Source organism: Lampris incognitus, chromosome 8 (genome assembly GCF_029633865.1).
Source record: "Lampris incognitus isolate fLamInc1 chromosome 8, fLamInc1.hap2, whole genome shotgun sequence".
NCBI classification, from domain to species: domain Eukaryota; kingdom Metazoa; phylum Chordata; class Actinopteri; order Lampriformes; family Lampridae; genus Lampris; species Lampris incognitus.
In genome coordinates, this window is record NC_079218.1 from 9,843,000 (window position 1) to 9,864,993 (window position 21,994).

The following is a 21,994-nucleotide window of genomic DNA, read 5'->3' on the forward strand; positions in this document are numbered from 1 at the left end:
AAGAGTGTCAGGAGTGATGTGTGACAGAAGGGTACCAGCAAGAGTTAAAGGGAAGGTTTACAAGATGGTTGTGAGACCAGCTATGTTATATGGTTTGGAGACAGTGGCACTGACGAAAAGACAGGTGGAGCTGGAGGTGGCAGAGTTGAAGATGCTAAGATTTTCACTGGGAGTGACGAAGAAGGACAGAATTAGGAAGGAGTATATTAGAGGAACAGCTCAGGTTGGACGGTTTGGAGACAAGGCAAGATTGAGATGGCTTGGACATGTGTGGAGGAGACATGCTGGGTATATTGGGAGAAGGATGCTGAATATGGAGCTGCCAGGGAAGAGGAGAAGAGGAAGGCCAAATAGGAGGTTTATGGATGTGGTGAGAGAGGACATGCAGGTTGGCTGGTGTGACAGAGGAAGACACAGAGGACAGGAAGAGATGGAGACGGATGAGCCGCTGTGGCGCCCCCTAACGGGAGCAGCCAAAAGATTGATAGGATTTTGAAATGCATATCATATCCATGAAATGCGCCCCGAAAGTGATATATGAATAAAGTTTTTTAGCATTATTATCATCATGCAACTAACTGGCCATACTGGCCTTTGCTTACATGTGATACAAGTCTGTATCCACTAGGTGGCGCTTCAAATACTCTTGCGGCCCTCTAGCTCTTCTGCAAACGTGCATTGCATTGTGCCCAAAATGTACGTCTGTGATTTCCTCAACAGGGGATTTGTATTTGAGCCTCTCTCTCTGCAGCCTAAAATATATCCAAACCTAAACAGTCACCTAACACCCCAAATAACATGTAAACAACACAAGAAGAACACGTTTATTAAAAACAGACACATTTCAGGGGTGGAGAACTGATCCACTTTATTTGATTGGTCTGAACTCTTGTAATAGACTACTAAGAGACATTGTGCGATGAAAACATTGCATTTCAACATCATAGGATACATGGGGTTTCAAGTCTCAATTTCAAAAAGACAAAAAAGTCACGACTGTGTGTTTGATAAAGAGCTAAAAAGACGCTCCGATTCTTTTGCGGCTTCATGTCGATTTTTAAGATTCAAGTTTTGTAAACTTTGTCATTGCCGTTGTGTAAACACATAACATCCCACCAAACCAGGATGAACAACATTAATGTTCAAAATGACAGAAAATAAAAGCAAACATCAGCTATGACAAACGATTTAAATTCAAAATGAAGGGAAAGGGCACATGTTTAGAGCAGAATGTATTTGTAAGTTGAGCAGAGCGAGGTTGAGAAAGCCAGAACGATGGTATGGTTTCACATATCTGGAAAGGACTTGCAAGGGATGGTTACTGCCATTATCAGCACTGACCTCACACCAACTCGTATTTAACAGCTTCCTGCCTGCTGATGGACACGACCGAAGGTAACGTTGCTCGGAGGAGAACAAAGACTTAAACGTTAACGGTATCGAATGGCAGCAAAACTCCCCAACATTAAAATGGTACCATACACTAAAATTCTGACTGTGACCCACGTGGTCACGCTGTCAAAATTATGTACCAGCTACAAGAAAAGACAGGGACTTGAAACGTCCAGGTCTCCGTGGGACCTGGACTGGAAACGTTAAAGCACACCCTCAGTATTCTCCTGCGCTGGAGGATTGAATAAGTTACATAACAGGTAGTATACTTTTGTTGTTAACCGCTGCAAAGCAAATAAAAGTGCAACAATGGTGCAGACCATTCTTTTTTTTTTATGTTTGGTTAGTTTCGTCTCTGTCAAATGGATAGACAAATTACACAGAGTTCAGATTTCTGGAAGGACAGTATTTAAAAAAAAAAAAAGAAGAAAAAAGAGGGACTATAGAAACAAATGCAAACATGAAACACCAATGTTGATCTCTGAGGAAATCAGTTAAAGCTGCCTTCTCTTCTCAAGCCACAAGGCATGGCAAAACCTCTAAAGGGAAGAAGAAAAAAAAAAAGATTCTTGACGTACTCAAGTTACCATGACAATGTTGCAGAGCAGAACATTTTGTGCGGGTTGGAAACCATAGAGACAGCTGGAGGTGAGGCTGTGCTACACCATGCACCACGGTCAGCTTCATGAAAGATTTCTGTTTCTTAATTAAATGGCTCACTTTCATAATTCAGATCAACACAGGGCCCAAAAGTAGTCAGAACATTGTTTACGGCAATATTAAGCTTATAAGAGACTTCTACACCCTTCTGCTCTGACACCAGTGTTCAACTTGTTCCAAAGACCTTTTTCTCTTTTTCCATGAACGGGGGGGATGGCACAAGTTTCCTTTCCCGGCTGATACTGTCATAGTCTGTGCATTGCCTCCACACACAGCGTTCCAGGGGACAGACATGGAATCGTCACGCAAAACTGAAGCTCGCGCGTTTGTTTCCCTCACTGCTGTCCACAATGTTCAGACTCTGGTGGTGCTCGGTGAATAGCGGGCGGGCGGGGCGGGGGCGAGGGGGACCTGCGCTTCTCTGTGCTCCACTCACTGTCAATACGAACCACAGGTCTGAGTCTCTTTTAGCTTCACCACGGTAAATGGGGCGGGGGACGTGGGGCAGCAATAGATCGCCATGGGGAGAGTCCGACTGTGATAATAAAGATTACAACCCTCCTCTTCCCATTTAAAGTGGATCAATTGAAAAGCGACATTAAAATAAGAAATAATCAAGTTAAGAAAAACACTGCAAAAAAGTTACTCTATTTACATACAATGATTTTCTTAAAGACAAGGTTTATCTTTACAGAAATCAAACAAAATGCCTTCTCATTTTCTTTTTCACATAGAAAAGTCATCTTTCTTGCAGCTCAGATATATCCTCGCGGTCATTATTTCCCAGACAGGCTAGGGCCAGTGCTTTCCGACCAATAGGAGTCTGTTCTGTGGGTGGTCAAGCCTGTCACAAGCTGCTGCCCTTCGCCTCAGCTTTACAGCCAGGGGGCGCCATAGCACCAAAAAGGGATGCCACCCCCTTCCGTTCGCCACACTCACCAGCGAGTGAGGACAGTTGTGAGGGAAGGGGGGTGGGGTATAGACCAGGCCTCTTCTCTCATGTGGGGTATCTAGCAGGCCGGGTTCAGTCGTCGCTGTCCGACAGGGTCTCGTACTGCTCTGACAGCAAAGGCTCCCTCTCCCACACTCGCTGCTGGACCATGGAGGACCCTGCCGGAGGAGGCTGCTGGCTCTGGATGGAGGAGGAAGCTATGGAGGTGGGTGGCGTGCTGCTCAGCATGCGCATGGTCAGAGGGTTGTAGGGGAACTGCATCGAGCCTGAGGGAGGAGGGAGAAAAGAGGTGAAAAGGCGAAAATTAGCGGATTCTCATCCTTATCAGCACACGAAAAACGTCTGCACTTGTTCCTGATTCTTTCTGTGTGTCTCTGGAGCAGCAGTGACAGACTTTTTTCTGCCCGCCAAGGGACATATCCTGATGTCAGTTGGCGGGCAGAACAACTACAACTTACTTTAACTTGGGTCTCTAATGAAGTACTTACCTACCTACCTACAATGAACGTTAAAGGCGCTGTTCAAAAAACACATCCTTGTTGTCATGACAAAGCTACTCTTCCAACGGTGGAAAAGACATCTGACAACATTAGTGCTGAGAATCTTGTAGACGACGATACAGAAGCTTGTGCGCAATGCATTCTGGTATGTGTAGTCCCTGTCGTAAAGGCTCTATGAGCAGGATAACACAGATTTCTCTGTCAGTATAGTACGCAGTGAGGATTTTATTGCTTCAATTGCCTACATTACCCATCAGCACATATTGCACATGTACAACACCACCGGCAAAACGCTCACATGACAAATTCCATCCAGGTGATACTCCTGTGACTTGCCAAGGTTCAGTATTTGCAGACACTGTGACAGGGAGGGGTTTAACAGTTAACATTTAGGGGCGGCATTGCTCAGGAGGTAGAGCTGGTCGTCTAGGAATCAGAAGGCCACTGGTTCGATCCCTGGCTCCGGCAGAGAGCATGTCGAAGTGTCTTTGAGCAAGACACTGAGCCCCTAAGTGCTCCTGATGAGCAGGTTAGCGCCTTGCATGACAGCCTCCACCATCAGTGTATGAATGTGTTTGTGAATGGGTGAATGTGAGGCGTACACTGTAAAGTGCTTCGAGTGGTCAGGAGACTAGAAAAGCGCTATATAAATGCAGTCCATTTACCATTTAATGCAGTACCTGTGGAGGATGGCCGGTCCTCCCAGGTCCAGGCTGGGGCTTGTCTGTGGTAATCTCCCTCAGAGTGGACGGAGGAAACCGAAGAGGGCCGCTCCCCTCCTGTATACGCCTGACCCAGGTTAGGTGACTTGGATTTTCGGCTATTGGCTTTGCTCTGCAGTTTCTGTTTGCCTGAAGTTTAGGAAAGACAGAATTTGGAGGCAGAAAGTAAAAAAAAAAAAAAATATATAGAGGAAGGATATTAAAGGGAACAATCACTTAAGACGCACCGATCCACTTTTTCACAGTTCCAATCCGATACCTGAATTTGGATATCTGCTGATACCGATACCAGAGCTTTTTTGTTTCTTGAATATTATTATCATCATTATAGTTACCATTGTTGTTGGTATTGTGTAAGGTTACATGAGGCAGAAAAAAGCAAAAATATACACAAAAATGCATTAAATTTAAATTTATTCCAAAGCAATTTGTTTGAACTGTAGTTCAAGTAGCCTTCACATACAAACAGGTTTAGGAGTGCAAGTTGCCATGGCAACTCCTTTAATGTGTTAACTGACTCAAAGAATCATAACGTGCTTTTTTCAAATTACCCAAAATAGTTTTTTTTCCTTCAAAAAGAGCTATCCTGTAGTCGTCATGTTAAAATGCCAAAAAGATGTGTCATTTTTGTTGGTGAAAGACATAAAACAACACTGATTAAGTGGTGATGTGCTGCTCCTGACTGGCCTGGTGTTGAGGAGTCTGGTGATGAACAGCCTGTCTGGCCTGGCAGCGCCCACCCTGCTCCCTGAAACCTTTACCACGTGTACTGTCTGGTGCTTGAATTTTTTATTTTCCAAGCATCAATTAAATCAAATTGTGACAACAATCTGGATAAAGTGATGGAAGACTGTAAATGTGGTTCTTCACTCGTCCTGTCCAGTGTGAAATCTGTGCTGCAGTTCCAACCCAGTGTCCTTCCCTTTCTTGTGCACAGGTGCTTTATTTCTTAAGCTGTTCTTAAACGATAACGCTTTTTTATTTTTCATCTAATAAATCAAACCCGACAAGTTTTTGCAGTACTGTGACAGTTTTGAGAAATGTAGTTGTGTCCGGAAAATAATCAATCACTGTGGCAGACTTGCCGAAAGATTCATCCAAAAAAATCATTGATATCCTCCAAAGCGTACGGTTCACAGGCTGGTTGCTAGGAATCTGCTACCATGCCGTCTGAGTCAAAATCCTACTCATCTCATCTCATCATCCTCCTCCTTCTGGCTCTCGGTGAGAGGCGGGTCCGCCGCCACCTCCTCCCTGTCACTCTGCACCTCCCGCCCAAGCTCGGCTGCAGAAGCTGCCGGGGAGGTTACGCACATGGCAGCGCCACTCACTCCACGCACACTGAGTCCCTCTGATACAGTTACTACGTCATCTGAAGCCATTTTATCTTTCTCCCAATTACTGTGGCGTCTAGGAGACTCCAGGTCTACATTTTGTGGAGTTTCAGTTGTTGAACTGAATGATCTTTATTGTCACTACACTCACGCACAATGACATTTCACAGGGTTCTCTCCGATGTAGTAAAAAAGAAAAAGAAAAAAAAAAGCGCTGGTTAAATTAAATTTACACATTTACTGGGTTAAAGCAGTTATAAATTGTGTGTGGTAGCAGTCTCTGGGAGTGGAGGTGTGTGTGTGTGTGTCACAGTCCGAGTTACTTTTCCCAGTTGCTACCCACCCCCCACTTCAGCCGCCTGGTTGGTGGCTTCCACATCCTCCGCTTCCTGCTCTCTATGCGGGTAAGCGAAGCGCTTGTGTCCCACGTCCCCCCACACTTAAAACACGTCATACTATCTGAACTTAAATATACCATATTGGATATGGACTTAAAATTACATTATTAGCTACATATTCATAATTCATAAAAACATCAGAGTATGGAATCTGGATCGGTCGTGGATCTATAACATAAGTCTGGTACCTAGTGAGCGAATTACCTGAGTATTGGCACTCGATACCAATATTGGATCGGACCCAACTCTACAATCACTGTTTCCCAACATTATCTCTATGTTGTGGGGACAGCACTCCATAACAGCTATGATACACAGCAGTCATGTGTCTCTAAAAGGCTGTCGCAGACACTTTTTCTTACAATTTCGGCGGTATTTCAGAAAAATGCAAAAGTCTGCTCAGTATTATCGCTGCTAACAGAGTGCGTATGGGGGGAGAAAGAAAGCGAGACAGAGACAATGTAGGGAAATTGTGATGGTTTGCCTTTTAAGTGACAAGCAAGGCTGATACTGAGTTTGTGTAAAGTTTAATTTATCCCTCACCCATACTGGGTGATGGGTTGGCCTCCTGACGAGCCTCATTTCCGGTGCTGGGTGTATTGCCATTGCCAGACTGACACCCTGCTCCTCCATGGTGCTCCTCCTGCCTCTCCTCAAGGTTGCCCATCAAGGCTTTACGGATGATGTCCTCCAGGCCCAGGTTACTGGCCGGGTCACTGAAGGATTGATTCCTGGGGTTGATGCTGCCTGCAACACCACAAGGAAACAAAATGGTTCTCAAGAGTGGACTCCGAAGTGAAGGGAATGTTTACAATCTGACTGAGCAACACAAAAACACACACACAATCCTCACTACTCACTTGAGCTGGTCACAGCGGGCAAGTTGAAAATTTCCGTGCCTGGTTGTGCGTTCCCTGAAGGACACAATTGCAGGAGTTTAAAAAAACAAAACAAAACATCCGCCGTGAAATGTTTTCGGGGCTGTAATCCTGCTCTCACACCACTGATGCCATCTTTGCCTTTGCTGCTTGTGATACTTTGGGTTTGAGAACAAGGGCCCAGCACATGCCAGAGATTCGACACAATGCCAGAGAACTTTAAGCCTTGCGGTGATCATGTAGCAAAATGTCAGAACCAAATATGTAGGGAAATAAAAATTAGTTGAAAAAGAACTACTTTTATAGTGTTACCAGAGGCCTAATTCAGATGTAATACGAGGATTTGAAGACAGAGTTTGACAGGATTACTTCACTTATATCAACACAGTCCTGGGTGGGTGAGCTCTTTTAAAGGGATCGTTCTGTTTCTGGGACTGTTACTAACGTTCGTCCTCACACGGAGTCGGACAAATTCATGGATACCTTTGTTATGTCTGTGCAAGCAGTCTGAATGCATGTTGAGTGGAGAGTTTAGCCTAGCTCAGCTAAGTTGGATGTCTGCAGGGATCATTAGCACCTCCTCTCAAAAGAAGGGAAATACACTTTCAACTTCTTTTTACTCATTAGCCTAGCATTAACCATTTTTCTTAACCAGCATTTTCACAAGTATATGCAATATCCTAAAAATTAAATTATAGTTTTGAGCTATTTTTCCGTAACACACATATCCTCCTTCCTTCCATAAAGCCCCCGCTATATAAATAATATTGACTTGACTTCCACTGTAGGATTCATTTTTATGAACTAACGTTGCAAAGATTTTACATGTACTTGTGAACCTATTGGTTAAGAAAAATTGTTGATGCTAGGCTAACGAGTAAAAAGTATTAACCATCAGGTCTGGAGGACCTGCTGATGATCCTGGTAGACATCCAGCAATTGAGCTAAGCGAGGCTGAGTTCACCATTGAACATAATCTATAAACTGCACACACAGCCATCAAAACAAGACATCTATGAGTTTGTCTGACTCTGTGAGGACAGTAAAAATCCAAGCAACCAGTCCACCCTTTTAACTGATGCATGCAGAGTAGTTGAGAAGGAGGAGGATAAGAAGAGACCCACTTACCAACATCAGAATCACCGACACCAGAGGAGGAGTTCAACTTACGAAAGATCTCCTGCTTCTTGGATTTCACCATAGGGGAGGTGTTCTCCAACTTGGTGAAGAAAGAAGGCAGGTAGCTGACGCTCCCTGGGGAGCGCGAGTCACTCCTGAAACCAGAAGGGGAAATGGCGTTAAGAATCAGATAGCGCTGAGTGGAGCAGCAGCCTACTGGCAGCCATCCACACTTTGCAGCCCACTTGCTTGTCAATCAAGTTGCAGTGGACAAGAGGACATTCTGCCAGCAGGCATTCACACAAGTGCCAAACAAATCTACCCATACATACAACAGTGACATCTCGTTTTCATTTACTCACACACACACATACATACGGCAAGGAATCAAACATCAGAGCCTTATCCACATTATGGAATACATTCATAGGTTTTCAGATGGGGTTAGCTTACAGATTTTCAATAGGAAATTAATGTGGATGATGAAACAGAGGGGGGCGTCCGGGTAGCGTAACGGTCTATTCCGTTGCCTACCAATACAGGGATCGCCAATTCGAATCCCCATGTTACCTCCGGCTTGGCTGGGCGTCCCTACAGACACAATTGGCAGTGTCTGTGGGTAGGAAGCCGGATGTGGGTATGTGTCCTGGTGGCTGCACTAGCGCCTCCTCTGGTTGGCCGGGGCGCCTATTTGGGCGGGAGGGGGACCTGGGGGGGGGGGTAGCGTGATCCTCCCACGCACTACACCCCCCTAGCGAAACTCCTCACTTTCAGGTGAAAAGAAGCGGCTGGCGACTCCACATATATCAGAGGAGGCATGTGGTAGTCTGCAGCCCTCCCCTCGGCAGAGGAGGTGTAACAGCGACCGGGACGGCTCGGAAGAGTGGCGTAATTGGCCGGGTACAATTGGGGAGAAAAAGGGGGGGGGCAGAGTGGTATATCATCAGAGGACATGGTGAGAGTGACTTGTCTGTTGCCAGTGACTATCAAAACTGATTTTGAAGCCCTCAGTTGTAATCAGGTAATTTGCTGGTGAAGGCTCCAAACCGGAATTTCTGTCATATTATGAGGCTTACTGTTCTAATACTTCTAAAAGTGTTTGTGTGGTTGCAGAGATTCAGTTATCTTATGTACAAGTCATGCCTACAGCATTTTTGTTGTTTGTTTTAAGGCAAAATGTTTTTATCAGCTCTGGGTTTGTTCTTGTTAACCTCATTTGCACAGATTAGAGTCCATGTTTTTTCTGTATGTTTGTAATTAATTGCAGAGGTGTAAAAACCAGGTCCAGAAAGTAAAAGTCCAAATTGTGTATTTGCTCATTTCATTAACTACCTCCTTGAGGAATGATGTTGACTAGAATCTGCTGGTGTAATACACGGTGCTGTGTCATTGGGAGGCAACTTCGGGTCAGTCAATGTTAAGAAAATCTACTGTTCTATTAAATATGTATTTTGAACTTCAACATGAGATGAGCAGCATGTCCAAGTTGTGTGTTTTTATTGAGCATTCTACATTTAATAAACGAAAGCGAAGAAGTTGTGGTTCTGTGAAAAATTTACTTGGCTAACATGTTCACACATTTGATGTGAATTTTTATACAAGTCCTACAATCCCCCTGTACTCAGAATAAATTTATGTCAGACACTGAGAACTTCACTGCAATTAGTTTGCATAGACACATTGCAATAGCTGTGGCGACCCCTAACGGGAGCAGCCAAAAGTAGTAGTAGTAGACACATTGCAATAGCAGTGAACTATGTATATGCTGATTTACATGACTGGATTTTTTTTGCCCTTCCCTTTTCATCCCGTTTCGCCAGGTCCAATTCCCTGTCCTCCTAAAGTCCCGCCACTGCACAACACCTACGGTGGTTGGGGAGGGTGCAGAGGTTCGCATGCATCCTCTGATACATGGAGAGAGGCTGACCGCCTCTGTTCACCTGCAGCTGGAGGTCTCTGGGGAAACATAACGTGTGTGGGGGCCCATACTATCTCCATCAGATCCACCTGCAGCCATACGGGCACCCCACCACCTGTAGCATACACTATTTACAATGGCGGAACACATAATGCCAGCTGTGCTCCATGCAACGCTGAGCCAAGCCAGAGGCAACATCAGCGATCTAACCATGAACTTCAGGATGCTAGCAGCAAAAATTTTATCAGTGTAGCACAACAAACATTTTACAAAGCACATCATTGTGTAAGCAGTGGACCTGGCTATGACAGTATTCTCAATCTCAGTGAAAACAGAACAGCTGTTTGTTATCTGATTTTTTCATCCATCTTATGTCACAAAGCAAACAAATTTTAATTTGAGTTTACTAAAATGCATACAGTATGGCTTCTGTACCTGATCTCAGGGTTGTCAGTCTCTCGTCTCTGGGGCGGCGGACCACCAGCATCCTGTTTGTCCATGCCCTGATAGCTCTGGGGAGGGGAGATGGGCTCGTAATTCTCCATTGGCCTGCCTCCTCTGTCTGGGGATTTACCGGGCCTGCACAGGAAGGGAAGTAGACAGGGACAACGGTTAGTAAGGTGGAGGTAATTCAGAGTGCCTTTATGAGTGTTTTGGGGCTGGATGGCTGGTTTAAGGACCTGGCTCTAGGTTTGTCATGGGCATTCTCTGGGGATACTCTGCTGGAGGGCCTCTGGTGGTGTGGGGCCTGGTTCTCTGGGCTGTAGCGGCTCGGCACCTTGGTGCGACCGGTGGTGGATACGAGTGGCATTGTGCTCTGGAATGTGGTACTAGCAGAGGAGGAGGCTGGAGGAGGGTCCTGGTTCCGGGCAAAGTCCTGGGTTATAATGTGCTGCAGCAGGGGAAAACCACAGGGTTAAGTGGGTCGACTTGTTGACATTTTGTTATGTAAATGCATGACTGCCTCGTGTGGGACTAATCTTATACTGCAATATTGCTTACCGAGATGTGATCTGCCAAGGTCATGACTCGGTGGGTCTTGGGGATCTGGGAATAGTTATCAGCCTGGGAAGAGGGGGGCTGCTGAGGACTGGGCTGTGGTTCCCCTGGTGGCCGGTAACGATTCATGTCAAAGCCACGCATGCCTGCAGCTGAGGGTGGTCCAGACAGAGTGGGGTTGAGCATGAGTGAGGGGGTGAGGAGGTGCTATAATATGTGTCAACAGCGCATGTGATCTACATTTGCCTGCAACTCACAGAAATAGCTCTACAACAGTCTCGTGACCTGCCTGTTAGACAGGAATGATGTCTGCGGTACTCGGATGACAAGTTCAGAGGGCTGGTAAGTCATTTGAGTTGTTTTATGCTTACTCAATTTCTCGACCAGCTAAATTTAGTCTGGATACACACATTTTCAATCAGCTTTTTTGAACTGAGCCTGTCACATCACTGTCTTATCAGCTCTGAAGTTAAATAACTTCTGAAGTTAAATAATGAATTCTTGATTGAAACCAATGTTGCAAAAACTTGTAATCCCAAAGTGATTTTTCATGTCCTCACCTGCTGCTTGTGGTTGTCTGTCTTCTGGCTTGTCTTGCTGTGGCTGGACTGGAGAACTGGCAGGGCTGATCACTTCAATGGCTCCTCCACTTGGGTTCTCATATCGACTGGATGACACTGCAATATTGGAAACAGAGTTACCATTAATACTCACAAATGTACACTTTATTCAGGCTAAAGAAGTTAAGGTTATACTTTAAACAGTATAATGCAAAAAAGGAATTTTTCCAAGAATTATCACATATCTTCATTGGGCATCCAAATCTTCTAACCCATGTGTACCCTAGAGACTTACAGCTGCTGGAGGAGTCAGAACTCTGAGAACTTCTCTCTCTGGAGTCTTTGTCTGAGGCTATCTGCCTGGTGATGATGACATCAATGAAGTTGGCGGCTGTGATGGTGGTCTTTCCGCGGGTGCGAAGCTCCTCTTCGATGCGAGACTTGGTTTGGGGGCCCTTATCCTTGCCTCCTAGACCAGGACCCTCTGCATAGGCCGGGTGGGGCTTACCCCCCGGCAGTGACATGGCACCGTAGGGAGACTGCATGGAGCGTCTTTCTGCCTCCTGCTGCTGATGTTCAGCTGCCCGCCGTGCTGCAGCAGACAAAGACATTTCATCCTCCCGGTCGCGTTTCCCATCCTTCACCTTGGCCACATCCATCTGTGGGGCCGAGGCTGCAGCGTCCACTAAGGCAGCCAGGGCATCAGCTGCAGTGCTGTAACGAGAGCTAGCCTGAGCTGCTGCCGTTGACTGGGGTCTGAAGGAGAAACGGAGACAGCGTGAGAAGTAAGATGTAGGCTTCAACTATGTTTCTAAAAACATGGATTCAGGCTCTTTACCATAACATACAGAGCCCAAAAAGAGTTTATTTTAAAACCAAATAAATAAGCCAAACAAAGGATCAGAGATGTATACTGAGGTAGGTCCGCAACTAACAATATTTTTTATCGATCAATGAATCATTTAGTATATAAAATGTCAAACATAATGACGTGCCAATCACAAGTTCCCAGAGCCAAAACGTATGCCCTAAAAAAGTTAAGTCTAACCAGCATCCAAAAAAAGCTTGCCCTATTAATTTTACATAGGGATCTACCACTTTTTTTTTTCAGACCAAGAGGGCACACACAACTGCTGCATTTTAGCTGTCGTCAACTATGCCTAAACATTATCGAGGAGTCAATTAATCGTGGGAGATATATTTTTTTCACCCAATAACAACACTCAATTCTCGTCAAAAAGGTCTCAAATACAACCAGTACAGGGTTAACTAATGTAGGCAGGACCAACCTGGGGGTGGATGAAATAACAGAGTCCTCTGACAGGCTGTTTACAAATGAGCCCTAATCTGATTGGATTAAATCCCCAGCGAGCCTGTCTGAGTTGGGAAGTTTGTCTGCAGTAACAACGCAACTGCTTTCTTGCAGGTGTTTCGGTTTAACTAGTGACTGTGTTCTGGTGACTTTCAGCCGAGTGTGTCCATGCTTGTTGTGGTGATGGCAGCTGTTGGAAAGCCTAAAAGCCTTAAATTATCTTAAACTAAATGTTCAATACAGTATATATTCGTCTGGTCCCACATTATGTAAATCAAACAGTGTCGCCAACAAGAAGCATTCACATGAAGTTACTTTTTTTTTGCCCCCCCCCCCTTTTTTTTTTGTTGGTCCCCAACTGTATCCAGCCAATTACCCCACTCTCCCGAGTTGTCCCGGTCGCTGCTCCACCCCCTCTGCCGATCCGGGGAGGGCTGTAGACTACCACATGCCTCCTCCCATACATGTGGAGTCGCCAGCCGCTTCTTTTCACATGACAGTGAGGAGTTTCACCAGGGGGGCGTAGCATGTGGGAGGAGCACGCTAGTCCCCCCCCCCCCAAACAGGTGCCCCGACCAACCAGAGGAGGAGCTAGTGCAGCGACCAGGACACATACCACATCCGGCTTCCCACCCGCAGGCACGGCCAATTGAAGAGACGCCCGACCAAGCCGGGGGTAACACGGGGATATGAACCGGCGATCCCCGTGTTGGTAGGCCACGGAATAGACCGCTACGCTACCCGGAAACCCCTGAAGTTACTTTTAATGTGGGGGAAAACATAGGTTAGCAGAGAAACTAGCATCTGATGAGGAATCTGACATTATAACGTTACTGGTTAAATGACTGAATATGGGCCACTTTCCGATTGAGGATAATGGTATAAATTACAGCTGCACCGCCAGCTGTGGTTTGTTTCCCACATTATAAGAAATGTTACAAGAGGTGAATGACTCTTGCTTAGCAAAATTTAACTTACAAAAACGGTTAGCGTAGACATTAAACACAGATGTGAGTGTATTAAAAATTGATGAAAGTAAAATTAAAAGCTTTTAGGAGGACTCTACATGTTCTGTTTGTGTTTTCAATGGCTGCCGTCACTAAAGCCACGGTCACTGGTTAAACTGAAACACAGGGACAGCAGGAGTCTTTCCTTCTCTAAATACCTTAAATTCTGCAGGACATAATGTAGAAAATGATTGCTCCAACAAATCTATGTTGGAACCTCGGTCCCCCCAGCTGCATATCTGCTGTAGATGCATTGCCGCTGCTTTATTACTGCACAGTGCTAAAAACCACAGATGAACAACTAGTCTACAAATATGCAGTGTCGACTAGTGGTTTGATAGTCGACTATTCTGTGAAACCCCTAGTGTAAGTACAAGTACTTACATTTGGGCACTTGCCGATACCGAGTATTAATATGAGTATTTAATAATACCATTGCAGTTAAACAAAGACTTTGAAAACATGTTTTATTTTCATCAGCTGCTCCTCGTGAGCCCCGCCACGTGACTCGCTGTGTCCTTGCCTGGGCTGTCTGCACTCATCCAAGTTACACAGGTTGGAACTTTGTCATTTCTTGCTCTGTTCTGACAAATGACACATCAACGTATTCATCTGCTTCTCAGCCGTCGCGCTGCATCTTCTATCTAGCTCCACCTCCTCCTCTTCCCATACGAATGGTGAAAAAAGGTACTGCTCACTTTTCACAATTTCTGCAGGAATTGTATAGTCGCGTATCGGGTGCGGTTATACTGGAGTGGTTTTACGAGTACGATTATGAGTACATGAGGACAGTATCAGACCGATACCCAATACTGTTATCAGTGCGTCCCTAATTTTATAATGATGTGATTTTGAGAAATGCCAACAAATCTAAGCATTTGTGAAACTGTAACCAGCAAATGTTTGGTATTTTTACTTGATAAACAACTTAAACAATAAATCAATTATCAAAATTATGATCAATCAATTTTCTGTCGATCAACTAATTTCAGCACTATATTGAGGACTCTCAGACACAAAGTTGCCAGTCCAAGTGAGCCGGTGCATGCAGATGTAAGGCCGGTGTAGACTTACACAAGGGAGGTGATAACACTCTTGCTGTTGGTGCCTTGGAAGATGCTGGGTCGTTGCTGGACCACGCCTTCTTGTGACCTCACGGAGGGGGAAGGGGAACGCATATAACCTCGGCTCCCCGGCCTGCCTGATTGATCCGAACCTGAATGACAAATAAACCCACATACCAATCTCATCAGTCAATCATTCAGTGGGTAAGCACTGATCGGCCATGTTGTTTTGAACAGCACAAGTCCTCTCACCTCCACGCAGATATTCACTTGCAGCGGCTGCCACCGCTCTCTCCCGCTCTCGTTCTCGGAGCTCGCGCTCCCTCTCTCGTTCTCTCTCCCGGTGCTCCCTCTCCCGCTCTTTCTCCCTCTCTTTTTCCCGATGTTCCCGCTCCCTCTCTGCGTTGACGGCGGACTGGGTGGCTGCAAGGTGGGCTGGGTGACCTGAGAACACAATGACAGACATCACACACAAGGGGGGAAGGGGTTACACATGTGCTCAGCAGGGGGGAGGGAAAGTGGCATTTGACCATCTTAAGCAACACCGTGCCACAGTGACATACTGATAAGGCCCGATTTCTTCCCACCACGATGGCAACCACCACTTCCCTTAGGTTCCGTCTATGGAACGTTACCATGGTTACAATTTCAGATGGACTCATTGGAATAACGGTTTCAAAAAGGGTTCAAACAGATTAACCATTTTGTCAGCATACTACATATGCTCTTAAAAGTCGGACCAAAATTGAAATACTAATATTTTCCTCACATCACCTACTACTTTAAGTGTCCTTAATTATGTACCATCTCTTTCCACTAAAATAGTACAAATTCATTGTTTCTAATTTTCTTGTTTAAAAACAGCTCTACATAGTTAAGCTTCATTCAGCCAACCTTTTTTTTCTCCTGATACTCCTGATGTTGTGAGACACAATCATTTACTTACAGCCCATCAGACATCAGATCAAATCATCAAAATATGAAACCCCACCCACACTTACCACCAACCTTTGCTTATACTTGTCACTCAAAGGTCAGCTCATGAATGTTAATGAGAATTTAACATCTTCTTAGCACATTTGAAAACAGCTATAAAGGTATAAAAAAAAGCTCCTTAGAAATAACAGTCACAGCTAAGCCCTATTACGGTTTTGTGAGAGATCTTTCTCTGATGTTTTTAAGACTGAGAATTTATTCAATTGGATCTGAAATTCTGTCTGTAGACAAGTAGGACTGACCTCTCAGACTTCAGGGCGGTGCAGGGCAGCGTACTTAATGGAGGTGCGAGGGAACATGGGAGTCTTGGCAGGGGAGATAAGGGAAGACTGGAAGGTAGGGTGGGGGTAGGGGAAGGGTGGGGTCCTCACCTGGCGATATGGAGGCTGGGTTGAAAGCCCTAGGAGGGAAAGGGGGCTGAGCTCCTGGGAGGTAGGCGATGCGTTCCAAAGTGGGAGTACCTGTTCCCCCAGGGTGAGGCAACAGGATAGTTGGAGGCATCTGGGCTAGATCAATAATCCCTTTTACAGACAGAAGCAAAGGGCCAACGGTGAACAGCAAGAACTAATCAATCAATTTTTTACGAATGTATGAACACCGTATACACTTAGCTGGAACCCATCACCTTTATCTGTTAGTGCTCCCAATTACAGATTGGTAAGTAAGCAACAGGGCTGCAAAGGGGGGTGGAATAGTGGTCAACTTTTAAGAGGCAACCACTCAGCAAATGGAGATTTGTGAGACTATACCCAATTGACAATTGAGTAGTAGCCGAATTATTTGCAGCCCCCATCCAGCCAATTTGCCTGGGTCATTTGCTTCTGGGCGTCTGGAAAAGGTAGCCACTACTTCACAAGCACAGTCTGCATACTACAGCCCCTACCGAACCCTCGGCCTCTCTCTCGCCTGCTGCTGCAGGTGAGAGCAGGTCAGGTAGTGGAGGACCGTACCTCTGGCTCCAGCTGGGTAAGGGATAGCGATTTGCTGTTCCCGTGGTGACAAGCCTCGGGCAACGTCGGGCCGCGGGATGACTTGCATCTGCTGAGACGTGATATAATCGTTGAGGATGGTCTGTCGCGTGTTCTCCATGGTGTACAGCTGGTAGGTATTGTGGAAGCTTGTTGGGGACGGCTGCCTAGGGAACATGTAAGCTGTGGAAAGAAAAAAAAAACAAAAAACAAAGCAAACATGAACAGGCTCACAGATCCTGATTACCACTGCTGACGTCAATGACACTGAGAAACATGCAGGGCCTATGAATATACACTGCCCCAGTTGCCTTCGTCAATTTGCTGAGAATCAGGGCTAAGATAGTTCTGTTGGAGATAGACTGAGTTTTACAGAAGACTTTGTCAGATAAGGATGCTGTACCAGGGTCCAGGACTCGGAAGGCCAAGGCAGGGTCCAGGTGTGGGTGATGGTGGGGACGATACACTTCTCCAGGCACCACAGACCGGTGGTGGGGGTCAAAAGGACTGTGAGAGGTGACAGGGTCACCCCCTGACACTGGAGATTTGGCTGGGACACTGTCCCTCTGCGTGGGGGTCATGGCACTCTTCCTTTCATGCGGTGTAGTTTTCCCAGAGGTCATACCTCCTTCATAAGAGAAATATTAAATATTAAAATGCCATCATATTGAAATGACATAACAAATTATGCTGGTTAGCACTTGGATCACTAAAACCACTAGATCAGAACTGCAGAAGTACTTCCAGATTACTGTATGATCACAGTCCAAATGAGTCAAAATACTGACAAATAGCTAAAATAACAAAGTCTACAATTTTTGGAGAAGGACATAATGAAACAAACCCTCTGGTCCTCGTCCCAGCATGGGTGATCCTCTCGATACAGGGTTGGTGCTATAGTTGACAGGGGTTCTGCGGGCATTGGTGTCCTCATACATGCCCGGGCTAAGTTGGGATTTACCAGCCTCCTGATGTGTGGAGCGCAGAACAGAGGTGGTTGAGTTGACCACGGAGGTGTGACGCACTCGCTCCGCAACAGCTTTGCTCTCCTCGTACTTGGCTCGTTCCATGGCCTCCAGTTGGGGTATAGTATGGGGCAGCTTACTGGGACTGGTGATAAGGGACTTGACATTATGCTTGATAGTAGGCTGGTTCAAAGAGTGAACCTAAGAAACAGAGGGAAGTTCAGTTAATGCCTTGCTTAAGGCACACTTATTGGTTATTAACAACCAATGTCAATTAGGAGCCTGTCTCACCTGAGATATGGAGCCCTCCATAACCCTCCTGTCAGACATGTCAGGCGTCTTGCGGCTATCCTGGCCAGATTGGTCTTGTCGGGGAATCTCGTGGATGGAACGACCCATCTCTTTGATAGTGTTCACTCCCTCGTAGGGCTTGCCCTTGCCAATGCCCCCTTCAAAAGAGCGTATGGGCGGACTCTCACGCTTTATCTGTTTCCCGTATTTGAGGCTATCCTCGTAGGCCTCTGCAGAGGTGCGAGGAGTCCCTGTTGGGAGTTAAGGGGAACGTGTTTTAAGCTTCACTCGTCATGGCTCAATACAACTTATCTAACAGCAAACTCTGGAGAGATTTCAGGTTTAGAGCCAGTTACCTTGCATAATGGATCCAGTTATCAGCGGCCTCTCCTTAGAGTCTCCATGGAGACCTTCTCTGGGAAGGGCTCTGCTAATTAACCCTGAGGGGAAACACAGAGGCTTTTTACACAGCCGTTTCAAGGCAGGAATGTTGCGCCATTAATCTGCCTTGCCATTCTGTGGAAAATGTACGAACACGGAATGGGGGGGGGGGGGCATTGTTGTTCCAGCGTTAAGCCAGCAGCGGAGGTAGTCACAGAGCCGAATCGACGTCTGTGTAAAAGGGACAGCCGGCAAGATGGGACAGCCGACGCTGTTTTGTTACAGGTCATGCCTCCTCTGCTTCCAGAACACCAGCATGCTATATAAAATCACACACTGGGGCCACGTTATGCCACCTTTGTTTGGTTCAGCGTAAAAAAACAAAGCCGGCGTAAGGACGGGTCTTCATCACAGCAGTATTGCGGGATCGCTGTGTAAAAACGCCTAATGTCACCGTCACACTCCTGATAAAGCTATAAACCGGTCCACGTAATTCTGAACAAACAAAAAATCTGTACCCTCAAAAGGAGCTCCCTCCCTGCCAGGATGTCCTCTGGCCATGGGTCCCTCCATCATATCGTAAGTGCGTTTCAGCTCATGGCCAGTTCGGGGGCTGCGGGTGGCTTCCCTCGGATTCTTGATGGCTTAGGAGTGGAAGACAAATATGCATGGCTGAGTCTGCCCGCGAAGTGAAATGGTATAGGTAAAGTGAACAGTAATGTTATTTGCATCTTGTCATGACAGAGGGCCTTTACCATCATAGGAGAGGATGTGTCCACTCTTGCCCTCGTAGATGACATGGCCTTTAGCCAGCTGCTCTCCCCTGGCCTTGTCTGGGTTACTAAGGTCCTCTGTGGCCAGCTTAGTGATTGTACCCTTCAGAAGGTCTGCAGCAATGCTGGACTGGGGCAGTGCTGGTATACCCTGTTAAAGAAACACAAAGACGGGAGAGAGAAAAAAATGTAATCCTCTACATATGACTGACACGTTGCAATACACTTGGCATACACTTGGCTAGTGAGTGTCCATGAACAAGTTCCACCCAAGAATTTTTTTAATACTCCCTATCCCACACACACATGCATGCACGCACACGCACACACACAAAGGCATTTATCCTAAATATTACCTGGGTGATAGATCCTCTGAAAGCCAGGCCCTCACCCACCTTGGCTGGGTTTCCCCTGCCATCCTGAATGGATGGCATCGGGCCTCCTGGAGAGAAAAAGAGAGGGAGAAGTAAAGAGAGGAAGGTAGGGGGGGGGGGGGATGAGAAAAAGAATGAGACACGGAGAAGAGGGTTAGTGTGTTTAGTTTTTGCGACTATAACATTTAAAAAAAAATTTTTTTTTACTTACCAGTGCTCACTAATGACACAAAATGCCCAGCCATCACAGTTTGGGCTCTAAAACTATACCATGAGTATGACTTTTTATTTCTAAAATAAAGACTAAAAGTACAACATGTCAACTATAATTAGATTAATAACATGAAAATAAATTAAAACAATTTAAAATGCAATGTATGAGCCAATGTTGATTAAAATTTATTTTTTCTGCATCGAAGAGCCACTGTCTGCTGTGTTGTTTGGCGATACACCCAACAAAAATACTAACTACAGCACCCCCTCTCAACCTCCCCACCCCACACACACACACACACACACACACACTCAAACGCCCCTTAATCTCCACCCCAAATGTCCCCTAACCCCTCTTTATTTTTATGTAAATTGCGTGAACACAACATCCATTGCACGCTGTCCGTCTTGGGAGAGAGATCCCTCCTCTGTTGCTCTCCCTGAGGTTTCTTCCTATTTTTTCTCCCTGTTAAAGGGGGTTTTTAGGGAGTTTTTCCTTATCCGATGAGAGGGTCTAAGGACAGGATGTTGTGTTGCTTTTAAGCCCACTGAGGCAAATTTGTAATTTGTGATATTGGGCTATACAAATAAAATTGATTTGATTTGATTTGATTTACCACAAATGTCTTTTTCTAAGCACAAGCAAATACCTAGACCCCAATATTTATTGTTTGTTCTACAGGTTCAAAATTCTGACACAAATCTGATTCTTTAGACACCCCAAGTGACACCAGTTTGTTATTATGGTAGATATCCCTGGGGTGAGAAAGGCTGGGGGGGGGGTGTTCTGTATAAACCTCAAATGTCAGCTGTGGGAGGAAATGTGCGGACTACTGAGGGGATATGGCATTTTGAAATGACCTCACTAGCGGCTCACTTGCTCTGTGCCTGCATACCACATCGTGTCAGGTCTGTGTAAAACCAGGGCAAAGGCTGGTGTCTGGCTTCAAGGTTGCTTCAGCTCTCAACCTTTATGTAATGGTCACCTCGTTCTGGAGTCAGTCTCACAAATCACTTTTGTTCTAGAAACAAATAACTATGGTGCCATGCCTATAAATTTGTACAGCACAGAATGAACTAGGAAATTCCAGAATATGAAGATGAGGGCCATATAAACTACTTGATCACAAGACCAGTTACAGGACATAGTGTTACCAATGAAGAGTATATATTTTTCCCCACATTAAGTCCATCAAATTCGATTGACTATAACAAACAAGAGTCAATGTGTGGATAGAAATCTGAATATCTTATTGCATTATAGCAGTTATTGTTATAGTTCTGCTGCTATGATTGAGAAATTATTTTTACATGTAAGTGTGACATCTGCAACCAGTGACGGCGGCGTGAATTCACATTTGCAGCGGCCTCACCCAGTACCGGTGTGGGAAGATGGCAGTGCGAATTCACGTTTGCAGCAGCCTCACCAGTACCGTTCCAAGCAGTGTCTTTGTCTACATCTGCATTTAAGTTTTGTCTTCGTTTGATGGCTGGGAGAGCTGGCACTAGTTTGGCTGGGAGAGCTTCGTCTGCTGCGTCTTGTGGGCCCAGGGACCATGGCCCTGCCTGGCGCTGCGAACGAGGAGGTAACACCAAGGGCGGTCTGGTAGGACACGGAAGCGGGGCAGGCTAAGCTAACTGTTAGCCCATGCAGACCAGCAGATCTGATAACACTGAGGGTGGTCTGGCGGCGGCCTCGCCTGGCATTGACTGTGGTGTTTTTGGTGTCATTGTGTGGAGTGTGAGAAGGTGTGTCGAGGGTGTCTGGCTGGGAGAGCTGGCATATGATCGGCTGGGGGAGCCTGGTCTGCTATGTCCGGTGGGCCCAAGGACCACGGCCCCTGCCTGGAGCTGTGCCTGAGGAGGAAGCACTGAGGGCAGTCTGACAGGACGCGGAAGCGGGGCAGGCTAAACTAACTGCTAGCCCATGCAGACTGGCAGTTCCAACAGTCATCCTGGCTGGCGTTCGTACCCCTTGGACAGTGATTTTTTTGTTGTTGGTTAGTTTGGATATATGTGTCAGTTTAGATATATGTGCTCGTTAGTATGTGTGTTCTTGAAGTTCTTGTAGTTTTTGGATATGTGCTTTTGTCTTTGTGTTGTACTGCTGTGGGCTGGGGGAAACGAAGTTTCGTTTGAAATGACAAAGAAAGTGTTCCTGATTCCTGATATATCCCAGAGTTGGAATATATGACACAGGTCTTCAAAAGCTGGAGTT

At 45.9% G+C, this 21,994-nt stretch overlaps 1 protein-coding gene across 1 annotated transcript in view; it reads right to left on the reverse strand.

The window, feature by feature from the left end:
* Positions 1–848: 848 nt before the first annotated feature.
* The window catches only part of ncor1 (nuclear receptor corepressor 1), a 128,721-nt gene continuing 107,575 nt past the window's right edge, over positions 849–21,994 (reverse strand). The window contains exons 26-46 of the mRNA XM_056284759.1: positions 19,546–19,631; positions 19,172–19,340; positions 18,935–19,060; positions 18,392–18,475; positions 18,036–18,286; positions 17,624–17,945; positions 17,183–17,407; positions 16,762–16,962; positions 16,183–16,332; positions 15,068–15,259; positions 14,826–14,967; positions 11,728–12,188; positions 11,433–11,549; positions 10,876–11,024; positions 10,554–10,765; positions 10,309–10,452; positions 7,965–8,110; positions 6,819–6,872; positions 6,502–6,705; positions 4,185–4,355; positions 849–3,270 (exon numbers count right to left, since the gene is read on the reverse strand). Coding sequence (XP_056140734.1) covers positions 3,077–3,270; positions 4,185–4,355; positions 6,502–6,705; positions 6,819–6,872; positions 7,965–8,110; positions 10,309–10,452; positions 10,554–10,765; positions 10,876–11,024; positions 11,433–11,549; positions 11,728–12,188; positions 14,826–14,967; positions 15,068–15,259; positions 16,183–16,332; positions 16,762–16,962; positions 17,183–17,407; positions 17,624–17,945; positions 18,036–18,286; positions 18,392–18,475; positions 18,935–19,060; positions 19,172–19,340; positions 19,546–19,631 — 3,800 coding nt within the window. The 3' untranslated portion in view covers positions 849–3,076. The remainder of the gene's footprint in view (positions 3,271–4,184; positions 4,356–6,501; positions 6,706–6,818; positions 6,873–7,964; positions 8,111–10,308; positions 10,453–10,553; positions 10,766–10,875; positions 11,025–11,432; positions 11,550–11,727; positions 12,189–14,825; positions 14,968–15,067; positions 15,260–16,182; positions 16,333–16,761; positions 16,963–17,182; positions 17,408–17,623; positions 17,946–18,035; positions 18,287–18,391; positions 18,476–18,934; positions 19,061–19,171; positions 19,341–19,545; positions 19,632–21,994) is intronic.